This window comes from Phyllopteryx taeniolatus, chromosome 2 (genome assembly GCF_024500385.1).
Source record: "Phyllopteryx taeniolatus isolate TA_2022b chromosome 2, UOR_Ptae_1.2, whole genome shotgun sequence".
Taxonomy (NCBI): Eukaryota; Metazoa; Chordata; class Actinopteri; order Syngnathiformes; family Syngnathidae; genus Phyllopteryx; species Phyllopteryx taeniolatus.
The window spans coordinates 32,454,084-32,474,263 of record NC_084503.1 but is presented as its reverse complement, the minus strand read 5'-3'; the positions used below and the strand labels follow the sequence as shown (position 1 = coordinate 32,474,263).

The window sequence follows — 20,180 nt, the reverse complement described above, 5'->3', positions numbered from 1 at the left end:
ATATTTTTTTTGGGTGCCATGCTGACCCCACGTTGATCCACACGCACACACAGTGGTGGTCTTTTTCCAATTTATATTTTGGAAAGGGGCACCATGTAGTCTGAGCTCTCTCCAGAACTGTCGGCACAATGAAATTCCCGAGTGGCAAATTTGGCTTTCTGGCATTAACCCCTGGGCCCCACCTCTGGGAGCCCCCAGTGTTCCCCATCTTCCAGTGCATTTTATTGTGCTCAAGCTTCTGCTGCTTGTTAATTTGGTTTGTCACTCCTACTTGTTTCTTAAAGTCAGTGTTTTGCTTTTGGAAGCAAACTCTCTCAGGAATTCAAAAGGTCCATGAAGTTGCTCAAGATAAGGTCGGTCTCTCTCTCTCTCTCTCTCTCTCTCTGTCTCTCTCTCTGTCTGTCTCTCTGTGTCTCTCTCTCTCTCTCTCTCTCTCTCTCTCTGTGTGGAATGCTCACATTGATTTTCCTGAAGGCAAAGGTGAGCAGGATTAATGTTTCTCCATTACAATGTGTTTTGCACTTTCCTTTTTGCTTTCATGTGGTTTTGATCCTCAGGACACAATCCATTTGAGGCTTCTTAAGAAGCTGGCATATTAATGAGTCTCGCATACTAATATATACTTTATAAAAAAGAAACTCCTATGCAGACTTTGTTCATGCAAGTTCTACTTTACTCTTGTAATGTATCTGTATTCCCGTAACATTCCCATAAATGTATTATGCCGTTTTACTCTCGTAATCAGATTTTACTCTAATATTACAGCTTTAGGCTTGTTAAATTCCAACTTTTGTTCTCATGTTATTACTTTATTTTCATAAAATTTTTCAAAACAAAATGACTAAATTCCAGACTTTCCTGTGGTATTTTATTCTTTTAATGTGTTCTCTTTATTCTGGTAATATTACAACTGACTTCTCAGAGAATTTTGTTCTGACTTTTTTTTTCTTTTTTTTCTTTTGATGTTATAATTTTATTTACTGGGTACTTTCTGGGCGGCACAGCAGCCGACCGGTTAGCACATCTGCCTCACAGTTCTGAGGACCCGGGTTCAACTCTGGCCTCACCTGTTTGACGCATGTTCTTCCCATGCCTGCGTGGGTTTTCTCCGGTTTCCTCCCACGTCCCAAAAACATGCATGGTAGGTTGATTGAAGACTCTAAATTGTCCGTAGGTGTGATTATGAGTGCGAAAGGTTGTTTGTTTATATGTGCCCTGCGATTGGCTGGTGACCAGTTCAAGGTGTACACTGCCTCTCGCCCAGTCAGCTGAGATAGGCTCCAGCACACCTTCGACCCTAGAGAGGATAAGCGGTACAGAAAATGGATGGATGGATGGATGGATGGGTACTCTCTGGGAATTTACTGGAAAGTTTCCACCCCTTGCAGCGCTCATGTCCAATAAAAATGTCACACTGCTAATGTGCAATAAAGCACATTTTTGCCCGATTCAGTCATCAGTGTGTGGCAGTTACACACATTCTCCAACATTATCACCAGCTGACCTCCTGTGTACAACCTAAAAAGTGAGTCCGTGGCTGTAGGAAACGTGAGCCTACTTCCTGTGAGTAAGTGACACTCACGGGAGATGGTGCACGGTTACCCGGGCCCAGTCGAGAGGAGGCTGGTTTATCGGTTAGCAGCATGATTGTCATCGCATGCAGCTGCTCTTATCTGACCCTCTATAATGTGATTTAGAAGCGTCGTCAGATGAGACCATGCATCATGAAATGAAAATGAATTCCCCAGCATCCTTAGGAAAACAAATGAGCGCCGCTGTGTGCCGCTTTGCATTATTGATCACACCAGCGGTTTTCATTTTTCCTTCATCGAATCACCTTGAAAGCATTGCTCTCTTGTCCTCAATCTGTCTGCAGCATGTACAATACTGTTTGTCACCGACTACAGCCATGTCATTAACAGCCTGCCCGCAGCCGCTTTCTTAGTTGTCTCCACACACAGGTGGATATTCCAATTGCCCTAGTCCTCCTGCTGCTGCGCCACACGATTAAACACCCCAAAAATGCCTCATCTGAGAAAGTTGACAAAAAAAATATGAACACATTTTCATTAACAGCAATGTACCCGCTTACCAGAAAGGTAGATTTCTTTTCTAGCAATCACTGTTGTGGTTACTATAAAAAGGTATGTACAGTAGCGTATAGAATTTTTACCTGGTTTTTATGTAAAGTACAGTCCTATATCTGTTTCTATAGTGATATGATTACACTCAAAATGTAATTGTAATTAAATGCAGTCAAATTCAATTAAATTTGTTGCAATAACGAGATTAAAGCGTAAGATTAAATAAATGTGTACTTTTTGAAAATTAGATGCGGTACAATTTTCTTTGCTAAGTGCTTAATAAATTGAAACGATACTTTATATTTAATAATAATATATGTTATTTTTTAATATAATATTAATACCAATAATTATTAATATATTTAAGTAGTATACAAAAATGATTTTTTACATTTAAAAAAATAAAATAAAATAAAATAAAATAAATAAAAATATATATATATATATATAATTATTATTATTATTTTTTTTAAATGACCTTCAGCTTTTCTGGCCGTAGTGCGGAAAGCATGCTCAATAAGGCATGCTTGAATCAGTTTGGTTTGGAAGAGTTTGACAATGGACAAACATTCCCACATTTACACACTCCTAAATCGTGAAGAAAGTCTTCCAGGAAGAGCGAAAACTGGATTAACTCCATAGTTTCTTCAATTTTGACATTCTGTAGAATAATGGAATAGCCTGGCATCCTAATACTTATATGTAGCACCCACCCCCCCTCTTCTCTTTTTCATACAAACAGTCGAGTACCAATCCATTAATGGCCGATGTATCCCACGAGGAGGTGAAGGCAGAACAATGTCAATGCAGCTCGTATGAAACTGTTTATTTTCATTGTGCTCGCTTGCATTGTTAGTCCAATGTCACACAATTAAAACACAGCGGCTGCACATGGAGAACACTACTGTCTTGGCAGCAACACATTTTTATAGCGATTCCTCGATTAAGCTGCTGTTAATTTTCATTAAGTTTCACTTCATTGAATAATTTGCATTCCAATTGCACGTTTGTGTGGTCGTATGCGGGTGAATGTCTCATAAAGTTCACTGTTTGTCGCTTCAGCTGTGAAGATCAGCACACACACAAAGAAGGAAGGCGGCCTTGACCTTTCAGCGATAAGGTAGGTTTCGCCTGTTAGCATGTGTTATCACTACAGATGGTGTGCACTTAACACATGAAGGGCGAGGAAGCACATTTTTGATTTAAGTTTTAAAGGTAAAAAGAGGCGCTTTTGCCATCGCCTGGAGGTTGTCATGGTAACACAGGATGCTAATTGATATTAATTAAAGCTGTCCTCCAGTGAAACTACTGATTGAATGTCACCGCTTTTTTAATGCAGTGGACCTGCAAATGGTTTCTAAAGCCCATTATGGCACAAAATGTGTTGCCTGTGAGGAAAAGTGTATTTTTCATCACGTACGTTATGTAACTAGTTGTATTAATTTATTGTTTTAGCTTCTTTTTGGCTCTTTCTCACAATGTAGTTTTTTTTTTTTTTTTTTTTTTTGCAATAAGGGGCATGGGCTATAGATACGCAACATCAAGATAAATTGTTTACTGTTTGAATGCACCTTCTATTCTTGCATGAATTCAATAGTCCCTATAAAATGTCTTTCAGTTTGATGTGTTCGGTGGAATAGTTGTTAGCAGATCTGAAGTTCTGTGTTTGAATCTCTGCTCCTTCCTTCCTTTGTGAGGTTTGCTTGTTTCTCCCTGAGCTCCAGATATGAACCAAGAGCTTCTTGGCTTTGAGGCAGATGTGCCAAACACTCATGCATCATGATGCTATGCTTTAGCACTTTTCCTCATTATGGTCACAGGAGAACTGGAATCTATGCCAGCTGACTTTGGGCGAGAGGTGGGGGGTACACTCTTAACTGATCGCCAGCCAATCACTGGGCATTTAGACAAACCAGCATTCACAGTCACATTTATACACACGGAAAATGTAGTCTTCAGTTAACCTACCATGCATCTTTTTCGGATGTGGGAGGAAGCCTTTGCACGAAAATATGCAAAGCTGAGACTGAACCTTAGAAATGTGAGGCAGAAGTGAAAACTTGCATTTCACCTTACTGCTTTACATTATGTGTTATGGATAACCCAATTAGCTATTTGAAATCCTAATTCAACTAGCATCACAGGACATATTGTATCAGAATATACAATACATGCAGTAATAGTGAACCTAACATGCATGCTTTTGGAATATGGAGCGGAGGCCGGCGTAAAACTGTGCAATCACTGGGAGACCATGCTAACCCCACACAGGAAGGCCAGAACAGAGATTCAAAACCTTAACGTCAAAACTGTGAGAGAGTCGTGCTAGTCACTACAGCACTGTGCTATCCTCCTCAGACTGCAACAAGAGTTTTGCACCAAAAAGTATTGGCTTAATTCTCTGTACATCCAAATGTAGTTATCATCCTGCATTTTGTGTCTTAATTAGGTTTTTATTTGGTGCTTGATGGGAAAATGTATACTATCATGGATGAATTTCTGTACATTCTCATACACCTGCAATTCTCACCGATGAGACTTGCTTAACATTGACTAATGGCCGATAAGACACTTGAAAGTGTTTGTGGTTGAGGGCGTAGTTCCTGTTTGATTCAATCAGAGCAGGACAAAGTCAGACAAGACCATCATCCTGGGTTAAGAGCAAACAATTGTAGTCAGATAGAGCATGGCACACGTTTAGTGAAGATAATGGGCGGTGACTGAGGCCGACATAAAAGGAAAGCTCAGAGAAGTAGTGTGTGCTGCTTATGATGTATGGTTGTTGTTCCTACTTGCAAGAATATCGACTCATGTTTAAGTGTATCCAGGTGTGCTCAAATATTCTTTACAGTAACTAATTTCGCTCTATGACGTCCTTCTTTCATAAGCTGACTTGCCGAGGCGCTTTTCACAGGCCAATTAAGCGTCGGCATCTGCCGTTCCACCAGCGCATCTCTGTTTTGCAATGTTTTTAATGAGCTGGCGTAACATGCGTTTGTCCCCTGTCAGGTTCACTGCATGGACACTCCTCATCCAATATGAGCCTTAAGCGCTCAGGAGTGTTTAAACGCAGGATCCTTTTGATGTGACCCTCTGTGTTCAAAATGCTGACACAGGCTTTTTCACCCCTATTTTTTTGTGTCCTGCTCCTGAAGGTCTGAGAAGGACCTAATTAGGGTTTGATGTTCCATGATGGAATTCTTCAGTGTTCTGACATGGGGTTCATTATTTGAAACGCTTTTAGTTGTAACAATAGCCATTTTCTATTGATGCTCTTTAAAGTGCAACTTTAGCATTACAAATAAATAAATAAATCCCGAATGTGCCACAATTTGGAAAACTGGGTAAAAGTCCAATGCAACTTCTCCAAATCTTTGGAGTTCGGTGAGTGCCCATTTTGTAGTCAACGGTAAGGCAATAGCAATAGTGCAATAGTTGTTGCCAAAACCTGTGATTTTGCTATTAATTGACCTCGAGCCATAACTGTCATTGCAGAGTGGTAAAGTCGACGCATCGACGAGTTGGTTTAACCCCAAGTGTCCAAAGCAACTGTCCAGGAGTGCGTATGAAATTGAAAATTTAATGTCCATCTGGTATGATGCATGATCAGGCACAATGTCTTTATTGGCTATAAGCAGGCTTTAATTTGTCTTATTTGGGGGGCTTGCCCAATTGTTTTTGAATTGTGTGTGTGACTAAGTCCCATCGCACACAGGGCGGCATGACCAAAAGCGACTGAACTGAACATTCGCAAACCAATTACAGTCGACGAGGCCTACGTAATGCACTGTGTTGTTATTAATGGTGCAATTGTCAAGGAAAAAGCAGATTTCCTTGGCCGCTCTAGCCCCTTCATGCATAGTGGTCACGACAGTGGACGGCTATTCAAAAGCCATTTTCTCCTATATGAATGAATCTTAAAGTCACAGTTGAGCATTAGTCACTACAGTGGACGCTAGTGTGTCATGCCATACATTTCCATCTACTGGTCAGCTTTTGTAAGTGCAATTTTTTTCTTCTCAAAAACAAGATGGCTGACAGAAGCGCACAAGTGCCTTTCAGTAGAGGAATGTCCATTCCTTCTATTCTCGGACACCCTTGCAGGTAAACAAAATATGGGGACATCAAGCAACAATCAAGGAGTAATATACTTGTTAAAATATCTAAGTATTGATTTTGTGATTTGAGAAAATTGTGATTAATCATGTGTCCACTAAATTGGACATCATACATAGCTTGCTATATTTTGCTTTATGCTTTACTGCTTTATATTTTTGAAAATACTTCATCTGCAGTAACCTTTAGGCTGCAAATCCATTTATTTTTTATTATAGCAATATTTTGTGGATATTTTTCCTATCATGAGAGGAATGCGCCTTGTCCTTATGTTTTGTCAGGTGCAGAGCAGGCGGCACGGTGGACGACTGGTTAGCACATCTGCCTCACAGTTCTGAGGACTGGGGTTCAAATCCCGGCCCCGCCTGTGTGGACTTTGCATGTTCTCCCCCTGCCTGTGTGGGGTTTCTCCGGGTACTCTGGTTTCCTCCTACTTCCCAACAACATGCGTGGTAGGTTAATTGAAGACTAAATTGCCCGTAGATGAATGTGAGTGCGGTGTGAATGTGAGTGAGAATGGTTGTCTGTTTATATGTGCCCTACGACCAGTTCAGGGTGTATCCTGCCTCTTGCCCGACGATAGCTGGGATACGCTCCAGTACACTCGCGACCCTTGTGAGAATAAGCGGTACAGAAAATGGATCGATGGAGGTGCAGAGCATGCTCGCAAAGCATGATAGAAGATAGCAAATACCATCTGATTCAAGTGAGGATGATGTCAGTGGCAGCGATGAGGAATGGCTACCAGAAAAAAAGAGAATTAGCAAATGGCAGCAGGAGTGACAGTGAAGCTGGGGATGCTGAAGGAGCAGAGGATGCCGAGGAAGATGAGGTTGCTGAAAAAGGTGAGGGAGCTGAGGATGTGCTATCTGACAAAAGTCAAAAACACAATAAAGTAGACATGTCTGGAAAACCAAAGACAATGAGTTTGAGGGATTTTGCCTCCTTTTTTAGGAGAGTTGACAGTGAATATTGAGGGAACAGATCAATAGATTTCTTCATGCATCTACAACCCCAATTCCAATGAAATTGGAACGTTGTGTTAAACAAATAAAAACAGAATACGATGATTTGCATATCATGTTTAACCTATATTTAATTGAATACACTACAAAGACAAGATATTTAATGTTCAAACTAATACACTTCATTGTTTTGAGCAAATAATCGTCCATCCATCCATTTTCTGAGCCGCTTCTCCTCACTAGGGTCGTGCTGGAGCCTATCCCAGCTATCATCGGGCAGGAGGCGGGGTACACCCTGAACTGGTTGCCAGCCAATCGCAGGGCACAAACAAACAAACAACCATTCACACTCACATTCACACCTGCGGGCAATTTAGAGTCTCCAATTCATGCATGTTTTTGGGATGTGGGAGGAAACCGGATTGCCCGGAGAAAACCCATGCAGGCACGGGGAGAACATGCAAACTCCACACAGGCGGGGCCGCGGATTGAACCCCGGTCCTCAGAACTGTGAGGCTGACGCTCTAACCAGTCGGCCACAGTGCCGCCCAAATAATAATTAACTTAGAATTTTATGGCTGCAACACGTTCCAGAAAAGCTGGGACAGGGTCATGTCTACCACTGTGTTACATCACCTTTTCTTTTAACAACATTCAATAAACGCTTCGGAACTGAGGACACTAATTGTTGAAGCTTTGTAGGTGGAATTCTTTCACATTCTTGCTTGATGTACAGCTTCTGCTGTTCAACAGTCCGGGGTCTCCATTGTCATATTTTACGCTTCATAATGCGCCACACATTTTCAATGGGAGACAGGTCTCGACTGCAGGCAGGCCAATCTAGTAGCCGCACTCTTTTACTACGAAGCCACGCTGTTGTAACACGTGCAGAATGTGGTTTGGCATTGTCTTGCTGAAATAAACAGGGGCGTCCATGAAAAAGAGGTTGCTTGGATGGCAGCATATGTTTCTCCAAAACCTGTGTGTACTTTTCAGCATTAATGTTGCCTTCACAGATGTGTAAGTTACCCATGCCATTGGCACTAACACAGCCCCATACCATCACAGATGCTGACTTTTGAAATTTGCGTCCATAACAGTCCGGATGGTTCTTTTCCTCTTTGGCCCGGAGGACACGACGTCGACAATTTCCAAAAACAATTTGAAATGTGGACTCGTCAGACCACAGAACACTTTTCCATTTTGCATCAGTCCATCTTAGATGAGCTCGGGCCCAGAGAAGCTGGTGGTGTTTCTGGGTGTTGTTGATAAATGGCTTTTGCTTTGCATAGTACAGTTTCAAGTTGCACTTAAGGATGTAGCGCCGAACTGTATTTACTGACAATGGTTTTCTGAAGTGTTCCTGAGCCCATGCAGTGACATCCTTTACACATTGATGTTGGTTTTGGATGCAGTTCCGCCTGAGGGATCGAAGGTCACGGGCATTCAATGTTGGTTTTCGGCCTTGCCGCTTACATGCAGTGATTTCTCCAGATTCTCAGAACCTTTTGATGGTATTATGGACCGGAGATGATGAAATCCCTAAATTCCTTGCAATTGTACGTTGAGGAATATTGTCCTTAAACTGTTCGACTATTTTCTCACGCACTTGTTCACAAAGAGGTGAACCTCGCCCCATCTTTGCTTGTGAATGACTGAGCAATTCAGGGAAGCTCCTTTTATACCCAATCATGGCACCCACCTGTTCCTAATTAGCCTTTTCACCTGTGGGATGTTCCAAACAGGTGTTTGATGGGCATTCCTCAACTTTCTTTTTTGCCACCTGTCCCAGATTTTTTGGAATGTGTTGCAGCCATAAAATTCTAAGTTAATGATTATTTGCTAAAAACAATCAAGTTTATCAGTTTGAACATTAAATATCTTGTCTTTGTAGTGTATTCAATTAAATATAGGTTGACCATGATTTGCAAATCATTGTATTCTGTTTTTATTTGTTTAACACAACGTCCCAACTTCATTGGATTTGGGGTTGTATTTCCCGAAGAGCTGATAGATGAAATAGTGCTCAACTCAAACCTCTATGCGCTGCAAAACAAAAGAAAATCTGGCCGTTACAAATGGTGAAAGGAAGAAGATTCTAGGGATTAATGTGATCATGTCATACCTCAGATGCATCAAGATCAAGAATGTACTGGTAATCAGAGGAAGGGCTGCGTCTTGATGTGATAGCAAATGCCATGCTGCTGAACAGATTTGAGCAGATTCTGAGGTACATTCACTTCGTAATAATTATTCACAGGAGCCAGGGAATGCCGATAAGCTCTTCAGAATCAGACCAGTGTTGGATACACTCAAAAAAAAAAATAAAAAAAATTCCAGTGGATCCTCAAGAATTCCAATCAATTGATGAACAGATCATTCCACTCAAGGGCCATTTATCTATCAAGCAGTGCATTCCAAATAAACCCAAACCCTGGGGTGTGAAAGTGTGGGTTAGAGCAGACCTCTGGATATATGCACAGATTCAAAGTGTACCAGGTTTTGGCTGGGCGTGGTGTGGTCAGTGGATTGGAAATGGCTGCAGATGTTGTTTTGCGCTTTTGTGATGACATCCAGCAAAAGAATCACAAGGTGTTTTTTGACAATTTCTTTTGCACCATTCCACTTATTCAGGCATTGAAAAAACAAGGCATCTATGGCACTGGTACATGTAGAAGCATCAGTTGTTTAAATGCACGTTGTCATCCCTGTTGGACATGTCGCCAACTTCTTGAAAAATGTATGTTCGAAAAAACTGAAGGTGATTTTTTTTTTCATGACAAAAGAGAAATAAAAAGACGGGGGGGGGGGGGGGCGGAGGGGGAATCCTGAAGTTGGTTATCATAATTCATGCATGAAAGGGCTAGATATAATTATTCAAAGAGACCAAACAGTTGAGAATAAAGGTGAGCGAGGGGATTTTTCACTGGCTGTTGGCAATAATCACCCCCGATTCATTGACTGTGCTGTCTATTTCTGTAACAGAGACTCTCAATGCTTTTCATTTTTCAGCCACAGGTACATCTATAGATTGGCATAAATATTCATCTATAATAAAACGTGTTTTATCTGTGCCAAATATCTTTTAAAATTAAGCATCTTTTCTCTTGTAAAGCAACAATTCCCTGAGGAAGATTGTCCTTCCACTAATGAAGAGATTTCTCCAGGTCCTCATTGAGAAGCTCACTCTGAAGCTGTAAGACTCACTGGGAGCAATTACCAGTGTTGCTGGACACTTGACGAAAGATGAGCAGGTGGATCGGGTAACCGTCTGACTTTTGAGTATTCTTAACTGTGACACGATGACGCGAACATGACAGCATATGGCAGGCTCCCATTTAGTGAATCACCTGCTGCTCCGGGTCGACAAATTGTAAAGGACAAGCTTTGGCCTGCTTGGCAGTCTTATCCATATGGCTCTCATGGTTGTCCCGTGGCCTTTGCTTACAAGCAAACCTCTAAAATGGCATTAGTGTCGTCAAAGGCCTCGAAGTGGAAGAATAAATACACGGAGATTGAGGGTGTTATGTATAATGTGATTAGTGGCAATGCCCCACAGGTAGGATGTGACCTAGAGGTGAAAGAGAAATTCTGGAAGGAGCTAGACGAAGTAGTTCTGAGCATCCCAGACAGAGAGAGAGTCGTGATTGGTGCAGATTGTAATGGACATGTTGGTGAAGGAAATAGGGGTGATGAAGAAGTGATGGGTAAGTACGGCATCCAGGAAAGGAACTTGGAGGGACAGATGGTGGTAGACTTTGCAACAAGGATGCAAATGGCTGTAGTGAGCACTTTTTTTTTCCAGAAGAGGCAGGAACATAGGGTGACCTACAAGAGCGGAGGTAGAAGCACGCAGGTGGATTACATCTTGTACAGACGATGTAATTTGAAGGAGGTTACCGACTGTAAGGTTGTGGTCGGGGAGAGTGTGGCTAGACAGCATAGGATGGTGATGTGTAAGATGACTCTGGAAGATTAGGAAGGCAAAGGCAGAGCAGCCCTGGGCTCGTCTGATCACTGCTTAATTCACTTAATACCGACGTACAGGCAAGAACTTAAATGCGCGAAGCCTACAGTGAAAACAGTGAAAAAGTGGACAAATGAAGCCAAGATGGAACTTCAAAGCTGTTTAGACTGCACAGACTGGAGTGTCTTTGAAAATTCAGCTGGCAGCCTGGATGAATATACGGACACGGTTACATCCTATATCAGTTTCTGTGAAGAGGTTTGTGTACCAACAAAATCATTTCGCACATTCAACAACAAGAAGCCGTGGTTCACTGCTAAACTTAAGCACCTTCGCCAAGCTAAGGAGGACGCATATCATAGTGGGGACAGGGCCCTGTATAATCGAGCTAGAAACCAGCTGACTAAAGAAATTAACATTGCAAAGAGAAACTATGCAGCAAAGTTGGAAAAACAGTTTATCGCAAACGACTCTAAATCAGTCTGGCATGCATTCCAATCGCTGACTAATTACAAGCGACGATCCCCCCAAGCTGAGAACAATGTGATGGAAGCTAAGACAGGACGAGTGTTGTGCAGCTTTTCGGGAAGAGGAGGTGAGACAGGTTCTCGGTGGACAGGAGAAGCTTCCAGAAGACTGGACCACTGCAGCCAAGGTGATCAGAGAGGCAGGCAGGAGAGTACTTGGTGTATCTTCTGGCAGGAAAGAAGAGAAGGAGACTTGGTGGTGGAACCTCACATTACAGGAAATCATACAAGGAAAAAGGTTAGCTTAGAAGAAGTGGGACACTGAGAGGACCGAGGAGAGGCGAAAGGAATACATTGAGATGCGACACAGGGCAAAGGCTAAACAAGAGGCATATGATGACATGAATGGCAGGTTGGACACTAAAGAAGGAGAAAAGGATCTATACAGCTTGGCCAGACAGAGGGATAGAGATGGGAAGGATGTGCAGCAGGTTAGGGTGATTAAGGATAGAGATGGAAATATGTTGACTGGTGCCAGCAGTGTGCTAGAATACTTCGAGGAGTTGATGAATGAGAGAGAAGGGAGAGTAGAAGAGGCAAGTGTGGTGGACCAGGAAGTGGCAATGATTAGTTAGAAAGGAGAAAGGTATTAAAGAGGATGAAAAATGGAAAGGCAGTTGGTCCTGATGACATTCCTGTGGAGATATGGAACAATCTAGGAGAGGTGGTTGTGGAGTTTTTGACCAGCTTGTTCAATAGAATTCTAGTGCGTGCGATGCCTGAGGAATGGAGGAAAAGTGTGCTGGTGCCCATTTTTAAGAACAAGGGTGATGTGCAGAGCTGTGGGAACTATAGAGGGATAAACTTGATGAGCCACACAATGAAGTTATGGGAAAGAGTAGTGGAGGCTAGACTCAGGACAGAAGTGAGTATTTGCGAGCAACAGTATGGTTTCATGCCTAGAAAGAGTACCACAGGTGCATTATTTGATGTTGAGGGAAAAGTACAGAGAAGGTCAGAAGGAGCTACATTCTGTCTTTGTAGAGCTAGAGAAAGCCTATGACAGAGTACCCAGAGAGGAATTGTGGTACTGCATGCAGAGGTCTGGAGTGGCAGAGAAGTATGTTAGAATATTACAGGACATGTAGTGGTGGTGGATAGGCTGACAGATGAAGTTAGACTGGAATCCCCGTGGACCATGATGTTTGCAGATGACATTGTGATCTGCAGTGAAAGCAGGGAGCAGATGGAGGAAGAGTTAGAAAGATGGAGGCATGCACTGGAAAGAAGAGGAATGAAGATTAGCCGAAGTAAGACAGAATATATGTGCATGAATGAGAAGGGTGGTGGGGTGAGTGTGAGGCTGCAGGGAGAAGAGATAGCAAGGGTGGAGGACTTTAAATACTTGGGGTCAACAGTCCAGAGCAATTGAGAGTGTGGTCAGGAAGTGAAGAAACAGGTCCAACCAGGTTGGAACGGGTGGAGGAAGGTGTCAGGTGTGTTATGTGACAGAAGAGTCTATGCTAGGATGAAGGGCAAAGTTTATGAAACAGTGGTGAGGCCAGCCATGATGTAGGGATTAGAGACAATGGCACTGAAGAGACAACAGGAAGCAGAGCTGGAGGTGGCGGAAATGAAGATGTTGAGGTCCGCTCTCGGAGTGACCAGGTTGGATAAAATTAAAAATGAGCTCATCAGAGGGACAGCCAAGGTTCGATGTTTTGGAGACAAAGTTAGAGAGAGCAGACTTCGATGGTTTGGACACGTCCAGAGGAGAATTAGTGAGTATATTGGTAGAAGGATGATGAGGATGGAGCTGCCAGGCAAGAGAGCAAGAGGAAGACCAAAGAGAAGGTTGATGGATGTCGTGAGGGAAGACATGAGGGCAGTTGGTGTTCGAGAGGAGGATGCAGGAGATAGGCTTACATGGAAAAGGATGACGCGCTGTGGCAACCGCTAAAGGGACAAGCCGAAAGGAAAAGCAGAAGTTTCTAAATAGCGCCATTATCCTGACTGCTTGCCCAAGACTGCAATAAACATTGTATTGTGACATATATTGCTTTCTAAACACAATTCAAAGAGCTTTTGTTAAAGCAGGCAGCAGCGACTAAACTGATCAGGCTAAATCTGTGTCTGACAGCCAGAGTCATTGCTGGCCATTATCTAAAGCTGACAATCCCCAGAGATAAACAATGTCAGCATTAAGATAACAAATCACTATGATTATGTAGGTTTTACTGGTGGGGGACATGGCAACTTTTATTGATTTCTGTTATACGTTGCTTAAGCAAAAGCTGTTTTCTTAGTGTTTAGTGTTGCATAGCCTCTTCCGGAAGAAACTTGACTCCACATTTCCATTTCTGATGGTCTTCCTTCTACTCTCCTTTCCACCACCCCATCTTGTAATTTTCCAAGACCATTGTTAACGTTGATTGTTTTACCATCATTTTCCATTGGTTACACTACCTTTTGTGAGCAAAGCGGAGCACAATAGTGTGAAGTGTCAAGTGCACCTTCAACGGTGCACTTGACACTATTTGATTTTCTATCTTCATATGCACGTTTGACGGTCAGTCCCTAAAGTCAACACAGGAGCACAATAATTTGTTTGTTTTGTTACTCATTCCCGGGCTGACCTATATATGTGACGTGAGAATTCCCCATATGTCCGCGCATAAAACTTGCAGCAAAAACTGGTTTACTTGCTGAACCAACACCAACCCGAACAAATGTATAAAGACATTTAATGTCTCTAGTTCCCACTGTAGAGGGAACATGCAGGCAGATCTGTCCCATTTTTCTATTCTATTGAAAAATGTAATTTCACTGTTTATTTTTATGTCCGTTAAATAAATGTGTTTATGTTAGGACCTTTTGTCAAATGTAATACTCACTGAGCCATGGCTGTAGCCAGTTTTGAGGTACCCAAGGACTTTCCCCTCTTAGTCTGAATTTCACAATATACATAGATATGAATGCACAGACAGATGTCATTGTGTTTGTGACTGGAGAGAGACATTTACATTAGGTACCTGTATATTTTAATGGCTAGACAGATATTTATTAGGTGTGTGTATATAGTATGAATGCACATGCATATTTAGTATGTAAGTGGTTGAACTTGCACATTTTGTGTATGTGAATGGACTGACAGTTAGGCGTGCATGAGAATTGACAGATGTATTTTAACGTTGTATATGCGAATAGACAAACAGATTTACCAGTACAGTGGAACCTTGATAAAACGTACACATGGGGCAGGGGGGGGGGGGGGTCGTCTGATATAGCTGATTGTCTGTTACATTACAGCAATTTTTTGGGAGGCCTTATGGACTTATATTACTGTACAGTACAGTACAGTTTTGTAGTTTTTTTCGTGACCTAAAACGCGCAGTACAGTACAAGGTCATTGTAAATAAAAATAGAAAAAGATTGAAAATGAATTTTTCAAATTTTATCCAAACATACCACACCGGTCTGCTTGGTCATGGTGACATTGTTGAGGTACAGTACTCATCGTAGACGAGTCGCTTTCATGAGCTTGATTTAAAAAAAAAAATAATAATAAATAAATAAATAAATAAATATAAAATAAAAAAAATAATTTTACAAAAATAAATAAATAAAAATAACTGTTACTATACCAAAAATAGAATACTCCAGAGACTTCCATGCTTCTCTCTCTCTCTCTCTCTCTCTCTCTCTAAATATAAAGTAAATCCATCATGACATGGCTCCCTCGTCAATGCCCCACATCAAACATGTGACAACACGGGAGTCACGTCTTTTGGAATTGGATCTTTTTACATATGTGACCCGGAAATACATCATTCCCATACTCTGCCTGCATTGTTCCACTGCGCCAGTAAACAACAGCGGCCAATTCTGGAACTAACAGACTGTCAATGGCAGTTTAAGTGACAAATGGAAAATTTTTTGGAGACACACAGTAGTTCAGCCCGGACGGTCCGTTTTTTTTCCTGATATCTGTTATGTCGGAGTCCGTTTTATTGAGGGTCCACTGTATGTATGTTTATGAATGGAGTGACAGTTGTTTACATTGTTAATTGATTGTTTACAATGGTTGTGTATATGAATGGGACAGATTGTGACATCTGTCTGTATGTGAAGGGACAGCCATATGTTTACGTAGTGTGTACTGTATATGGACATGGTTTACATTATGCATCTTATTTTGTTTACATTATGCATCTTATTTTGGTTAGAATTTGCCCTGCTTTTGACAAATTTGCCAGAAAGATCTGCTCCAGTTTAATTTAAATCTCAAGCAGATTTCCTCTTGTGGTTGAGAGGCTTCGCTGATTCGATTTCCTGTCGTTCCCAGTGAAATGATGAGGAAGAAAGCAGTAGGTAGCTTGTGAATGTTCAAGCTCTTAGTTCAGAGCGAGTGTTTTACAACTGTTTGCCTGCTGTGTGAAACCCCACACCAGCCTCGCACGCAAAATGGACTGAAATAATTACATTGTGTATTTCTGAATGGAAATAGTTTGACATGATGATGACCGGATTGACAACTGTCTACAGTGTATGTGAATGGACAGACGGATGTTTACATTATTGGTATGTGCATGGACAGATGTATTTTTACCTTTCATGCATGTAAATGTATAGAGAATGATGTTTCGAATGTGTGTATGTCAATGGACATACAAAGAGTTGCATTACGTATTTGTCTATATGTATGAATGAACTGAAAGACAGTGCGTATGTGAAAGGATACATTTTGGTGTTGTGTATGGTATTCGACATACATATGCTTGCACTGTAAGTTTGTGAATGGACGTACCGTATTATTATTCTATAGTGTTGTGGTGTTAAAAAGGGGTCACATTCATCACAATGGCTGTGAAGTGAATCATTTCCTCTGTACGTGTTTCTGCAACATCAAACTAGTCACCATGAAACCATTTGCTGTAATTTTCTTGTCTTATCTCTCTCTCATGGCCAAGTGGACGTTACCTGAGGCCAGTGAAAATGTGCTGCACAGCTGCTCTCTGGAAACACGCCGTTGTTACACGGAAACAAACTTATTAGACAACCAGACGAGGGAGATGGACTAATTATCACGGTGCTCCAGCTCGGTTGATTTGCTCAAACTACGTTAGCGACATCCCCAATCGCCAAATATTGAGTTGATGCTTTCTGGCCCGGAACTGTTGTAGAATGGCCTGCTGACTTGTGGACTATGCTATTATTGGATTAGAGGCCATGATACAGTTATAAGGTCTGGACTTTCCCAGCAGGCTTGGCTCTGCATCATTGATCTATTGAACAACGGCTGCATGCTCCTGCTTTCTGTCTCAGTTTACATGTCAGGACTCATGTTGGCATACTGCCTGATAAAAAGGGAATTTGGAGTATGTGAGTGAAATGCAATTGTATTGTAACTGTATTACCACTATGAGAATGACACGTTGACTTTGCTTATGTTTATTTTATTTTTAGATTTGTATCGGTATTATGTAAATAGAGTCTGTGATGGTCCACATTCATTGGCACTGAATCGCTTTGGTGCGAAAGAGCACAAAAATATGACAAAAGACTAGTTTTCCCGCAAATAGCTCAGGATTGGTTCCACTGAAAAATATGGTTAGTAATTTGTAAATAGCAAATCGCAGATAGCCGTGGTTACATTTAATATATATATTTTTTACTCAAATTCTACCACATAGTGATGCATTTTAAGTATTAAAAATGTTCCATTGTTGTAACATACAATAAGTTAACCCTGCTACAATAACACAATAAAATAAAAAATAATTGTCTTTATTTCCCATGGCTTTGGACTTGCCTTAAAATACAAACAGCAAGAATATGAGGCTGCAGCAGATAAACCGGTGTAGGTGTCACTGGTGAATTGGGAGAGGAAGGAGGCTTTTTGCTGGTGTATGATAGTGTGAGAAGACACCTACTGTTTCTAATTAATCAGAGTTATTAATTATCCTGTCCTGGCATGTGAGCCTTAAAAAGATGTATAAGGGCCGGCTTCAGCCTTTTTGTTCAGCACAACAATAAACTTGTGAAAACCTTATTCAAGTTTCACATATGGTGTTGTCCTTTTCACACAGACATATTTATCCATTCACGTATTATGCACGTACTGTAATGTAATTTTCTGCTTAATCACACACACACAGCATTTAGCAATTGCTCTATTCACAGACAGCGGATATAAAAAAGTCTACACAGCCATGTTCAAATACCTAATTTATGTGATATAAAAAAATAAGACCAAGATAAATAATTTAAAAACTTTTTGCACTAATGTAGTCCAATAACCTTTACAACTCAATTGGAAAAGATGCATATTTTTGAGAGGGAAGTAAAAAGGTGTGCTCACTTGTGCAACCACATAATTTCAGTTGTTTGTTTTTAAATCACCTCTCCATAAGATTTTTTTTTTTTTTTTTTTTTTGTACAGGTCAAAATGGTAAAGAAAATAATAATTTCGAAATCATTTATGCTGGTCTCACTTTTTTTTTTTTTATATATCACAAGAACCTGGCATTTGAACAGGGGTGTGTAGATTTTATATATATCCATTGTACAGTCATAAGATAAACATCTGTCTGTCCAATATCACACACATGTCAATACCCATTTGTCCATTCACATACACGTAATGCGAATGTCCGTCTATTCACGAACACACATAATGTAACCATCTCTCTGTCCATGTGGGTGTCGTGGTGCTGCAACCGGAGGGTGGCCGGTTCGTATTCCCGCTTGAGCGCCTTTCATTGTTTATGTCCCTGACATTACCCATGAATGAACGTGGTTGAATGTTTGGTGGTGGTCGGAGGGGCCATAGGCGCAGAATGGCAGCCACGCTTCCGTCAGACGGCCTCAGGGCAGCTGTGGCTACACAAGTAGCTTAAACCCACTGTGGTGTGACGGTGGAGTGAATGAATAATGCATGAAGCGTCTTTGAGCGCCTAGAAAAGCGCTATTTACTGCATCTAATGCATTATTATTATTATTATTCACACCCATCAGTTCAGTGCAATCAACCAAATTCTTTACGATTAATGAGTCGCATATGAGGCCCAACCCACAGTGTTGTGGGCCGGCCGTATTGTTTAGATTGTGACGTACTCGCACATGCAAACACTGAACGATGTGTAACTCAGATACCGAGGCCAATGCGATACGCATGTTAAACTATCTCGTGTTCTGAGCGCCTCCCTGGAGGAGCGACGCCTTCTCCCCTGGGTGCGAACACATATCACATAGGAAGCAAATTCTCCACGTGTGAGTCAGGGCCAGGAGCCAGACGGGCCAGAAGAGAAGCCTGCTTGTGTCTTTTCCTCTGTGGCTCGTCCAGACTGACCTTTTAACTCTGACCTCAGACAAAGAGGAGCCCTGTGCCTCTTCAATGGTGTACAGACAGGAGATGCTCTGTTAGAAGTATAGAAAATGGTCTCGATTACATGACACGATATATGGAAAGGGATGTTTTTTTCCCTCTAATTTATATGTTGGTCTCAGGCTGCTTGAATAAGTGAGGATAACTTTTTCTTGTGTTCTACTCGATGGTAGACTTGGGCGGATCCGTTGAGAAATATCAGTACCAACCTTCCTGGTATAGTAGAACAGGATGAAATACCAATGTTTCAGCAGTTTAAAACTCAATAAATTTCCTTTGGAAAATAGTGTTGTCAGATCGATCCAAATATTGATGACCAAAGTTGGTTTTCATATTGAGTGATACCAGTATTGTGAAGTCTCTACATTACTTTCAGTTAAAAAGTGATGATTAATTTCTTTTAAAAAATCCAGAAAAGTACAATTTAGGAGCAACCATTTACATTTTTTGTATTGTAGTAATTGCAGTAAACCTGAAATATTTTTTACGTCTTTATTTAAAATTTATTTTCTTCTGAAGTGATTTTGTGCACTTTGTTTATTCATTTAAACAAATATGGACACAACACTGTATGGGTTTGTTCCTCTGCTGTTTTTTTCTGAATAAAAACATAATTATAATTATTATTTTACATTTATTTCTATTTATTTAAACGTTGCCCAAATTCTGTCCCAGTCCTGGGTTTTTGACCTGTTAATAATCCAAATGAAAAATCATATCAAAAAGTATCTATCTGCCATACTGGCCTTGTATTTATTTGGTATCAGCTCAATACCAATTCTTGTAGAATTGCTTACCACTACTGTGCTAGAAAAGTAGCTTTTTTTGTTGGGCTGACCCCTCTCCCCCCCATTATGAAGTGTAACAATGGCCTCACGCTGCACAAATTAGCACTGCTTTCCCACCCATGTTGTTATATTAAATATTAAATGGGGAAAGACACAGCACGAGTTTTCTCTTCCTGTTCCTCGATACAGGTGTTGCTGCAGCTCCGTAGGTCAAGATGGTGGTGTTGTCGCTGAAAATCTGCGTTCGTCACTGCAACGTTGTGAAGACCATGCAGTTCGAACCGTCCACGGCGGTCTATGACGCCTGCAGGATCATACGCGAGAGAGTTCCTGAGGCACAGACTGGACAGGGTGAGGGCACAGGAACTGTGACGTCACTTGACATGGGACAAACGTATTGGGACAG

At 41.3% G+C, this 20,180-nt stretch overlaps 1 protein-coding gene across 4 annotated transcripts in view; it reads left to right on the top strand.

The window, feature by feature from the left end:
• tln2a (talin 2a) overlaps window positions 1-20,180 on the top strand; it is a 127,399-nt gene that overhangs the window by 34,583 nt on the left and 72,636 nt on the right. For 2 of the 4 annotated variants that reach the window (XM_061765784.1, XM_061765781.1), the window contains exons 2-3: window positions 3,147-3,204; window positions 19,964-20,125. In XM_061765784.1, coding sequence (XP_061621768.1) covers window positions 19,990-20,125 — 136 coding nt within the window. In that variant the 5' untranslated portion in view covers window positions 3,147-3,204; window positions 19,964-19,989. Of the gene's footprint in view, window positions 1-3,146; window positions 3,205-6,481; window positions 6,653-19,963; window positions 20,126-20,180 lie in introns of all 4 variants that reach the window. The other 2 variants (XM_061765782.1, XM_061765783.1) reach the window with 2 other exon arrangements.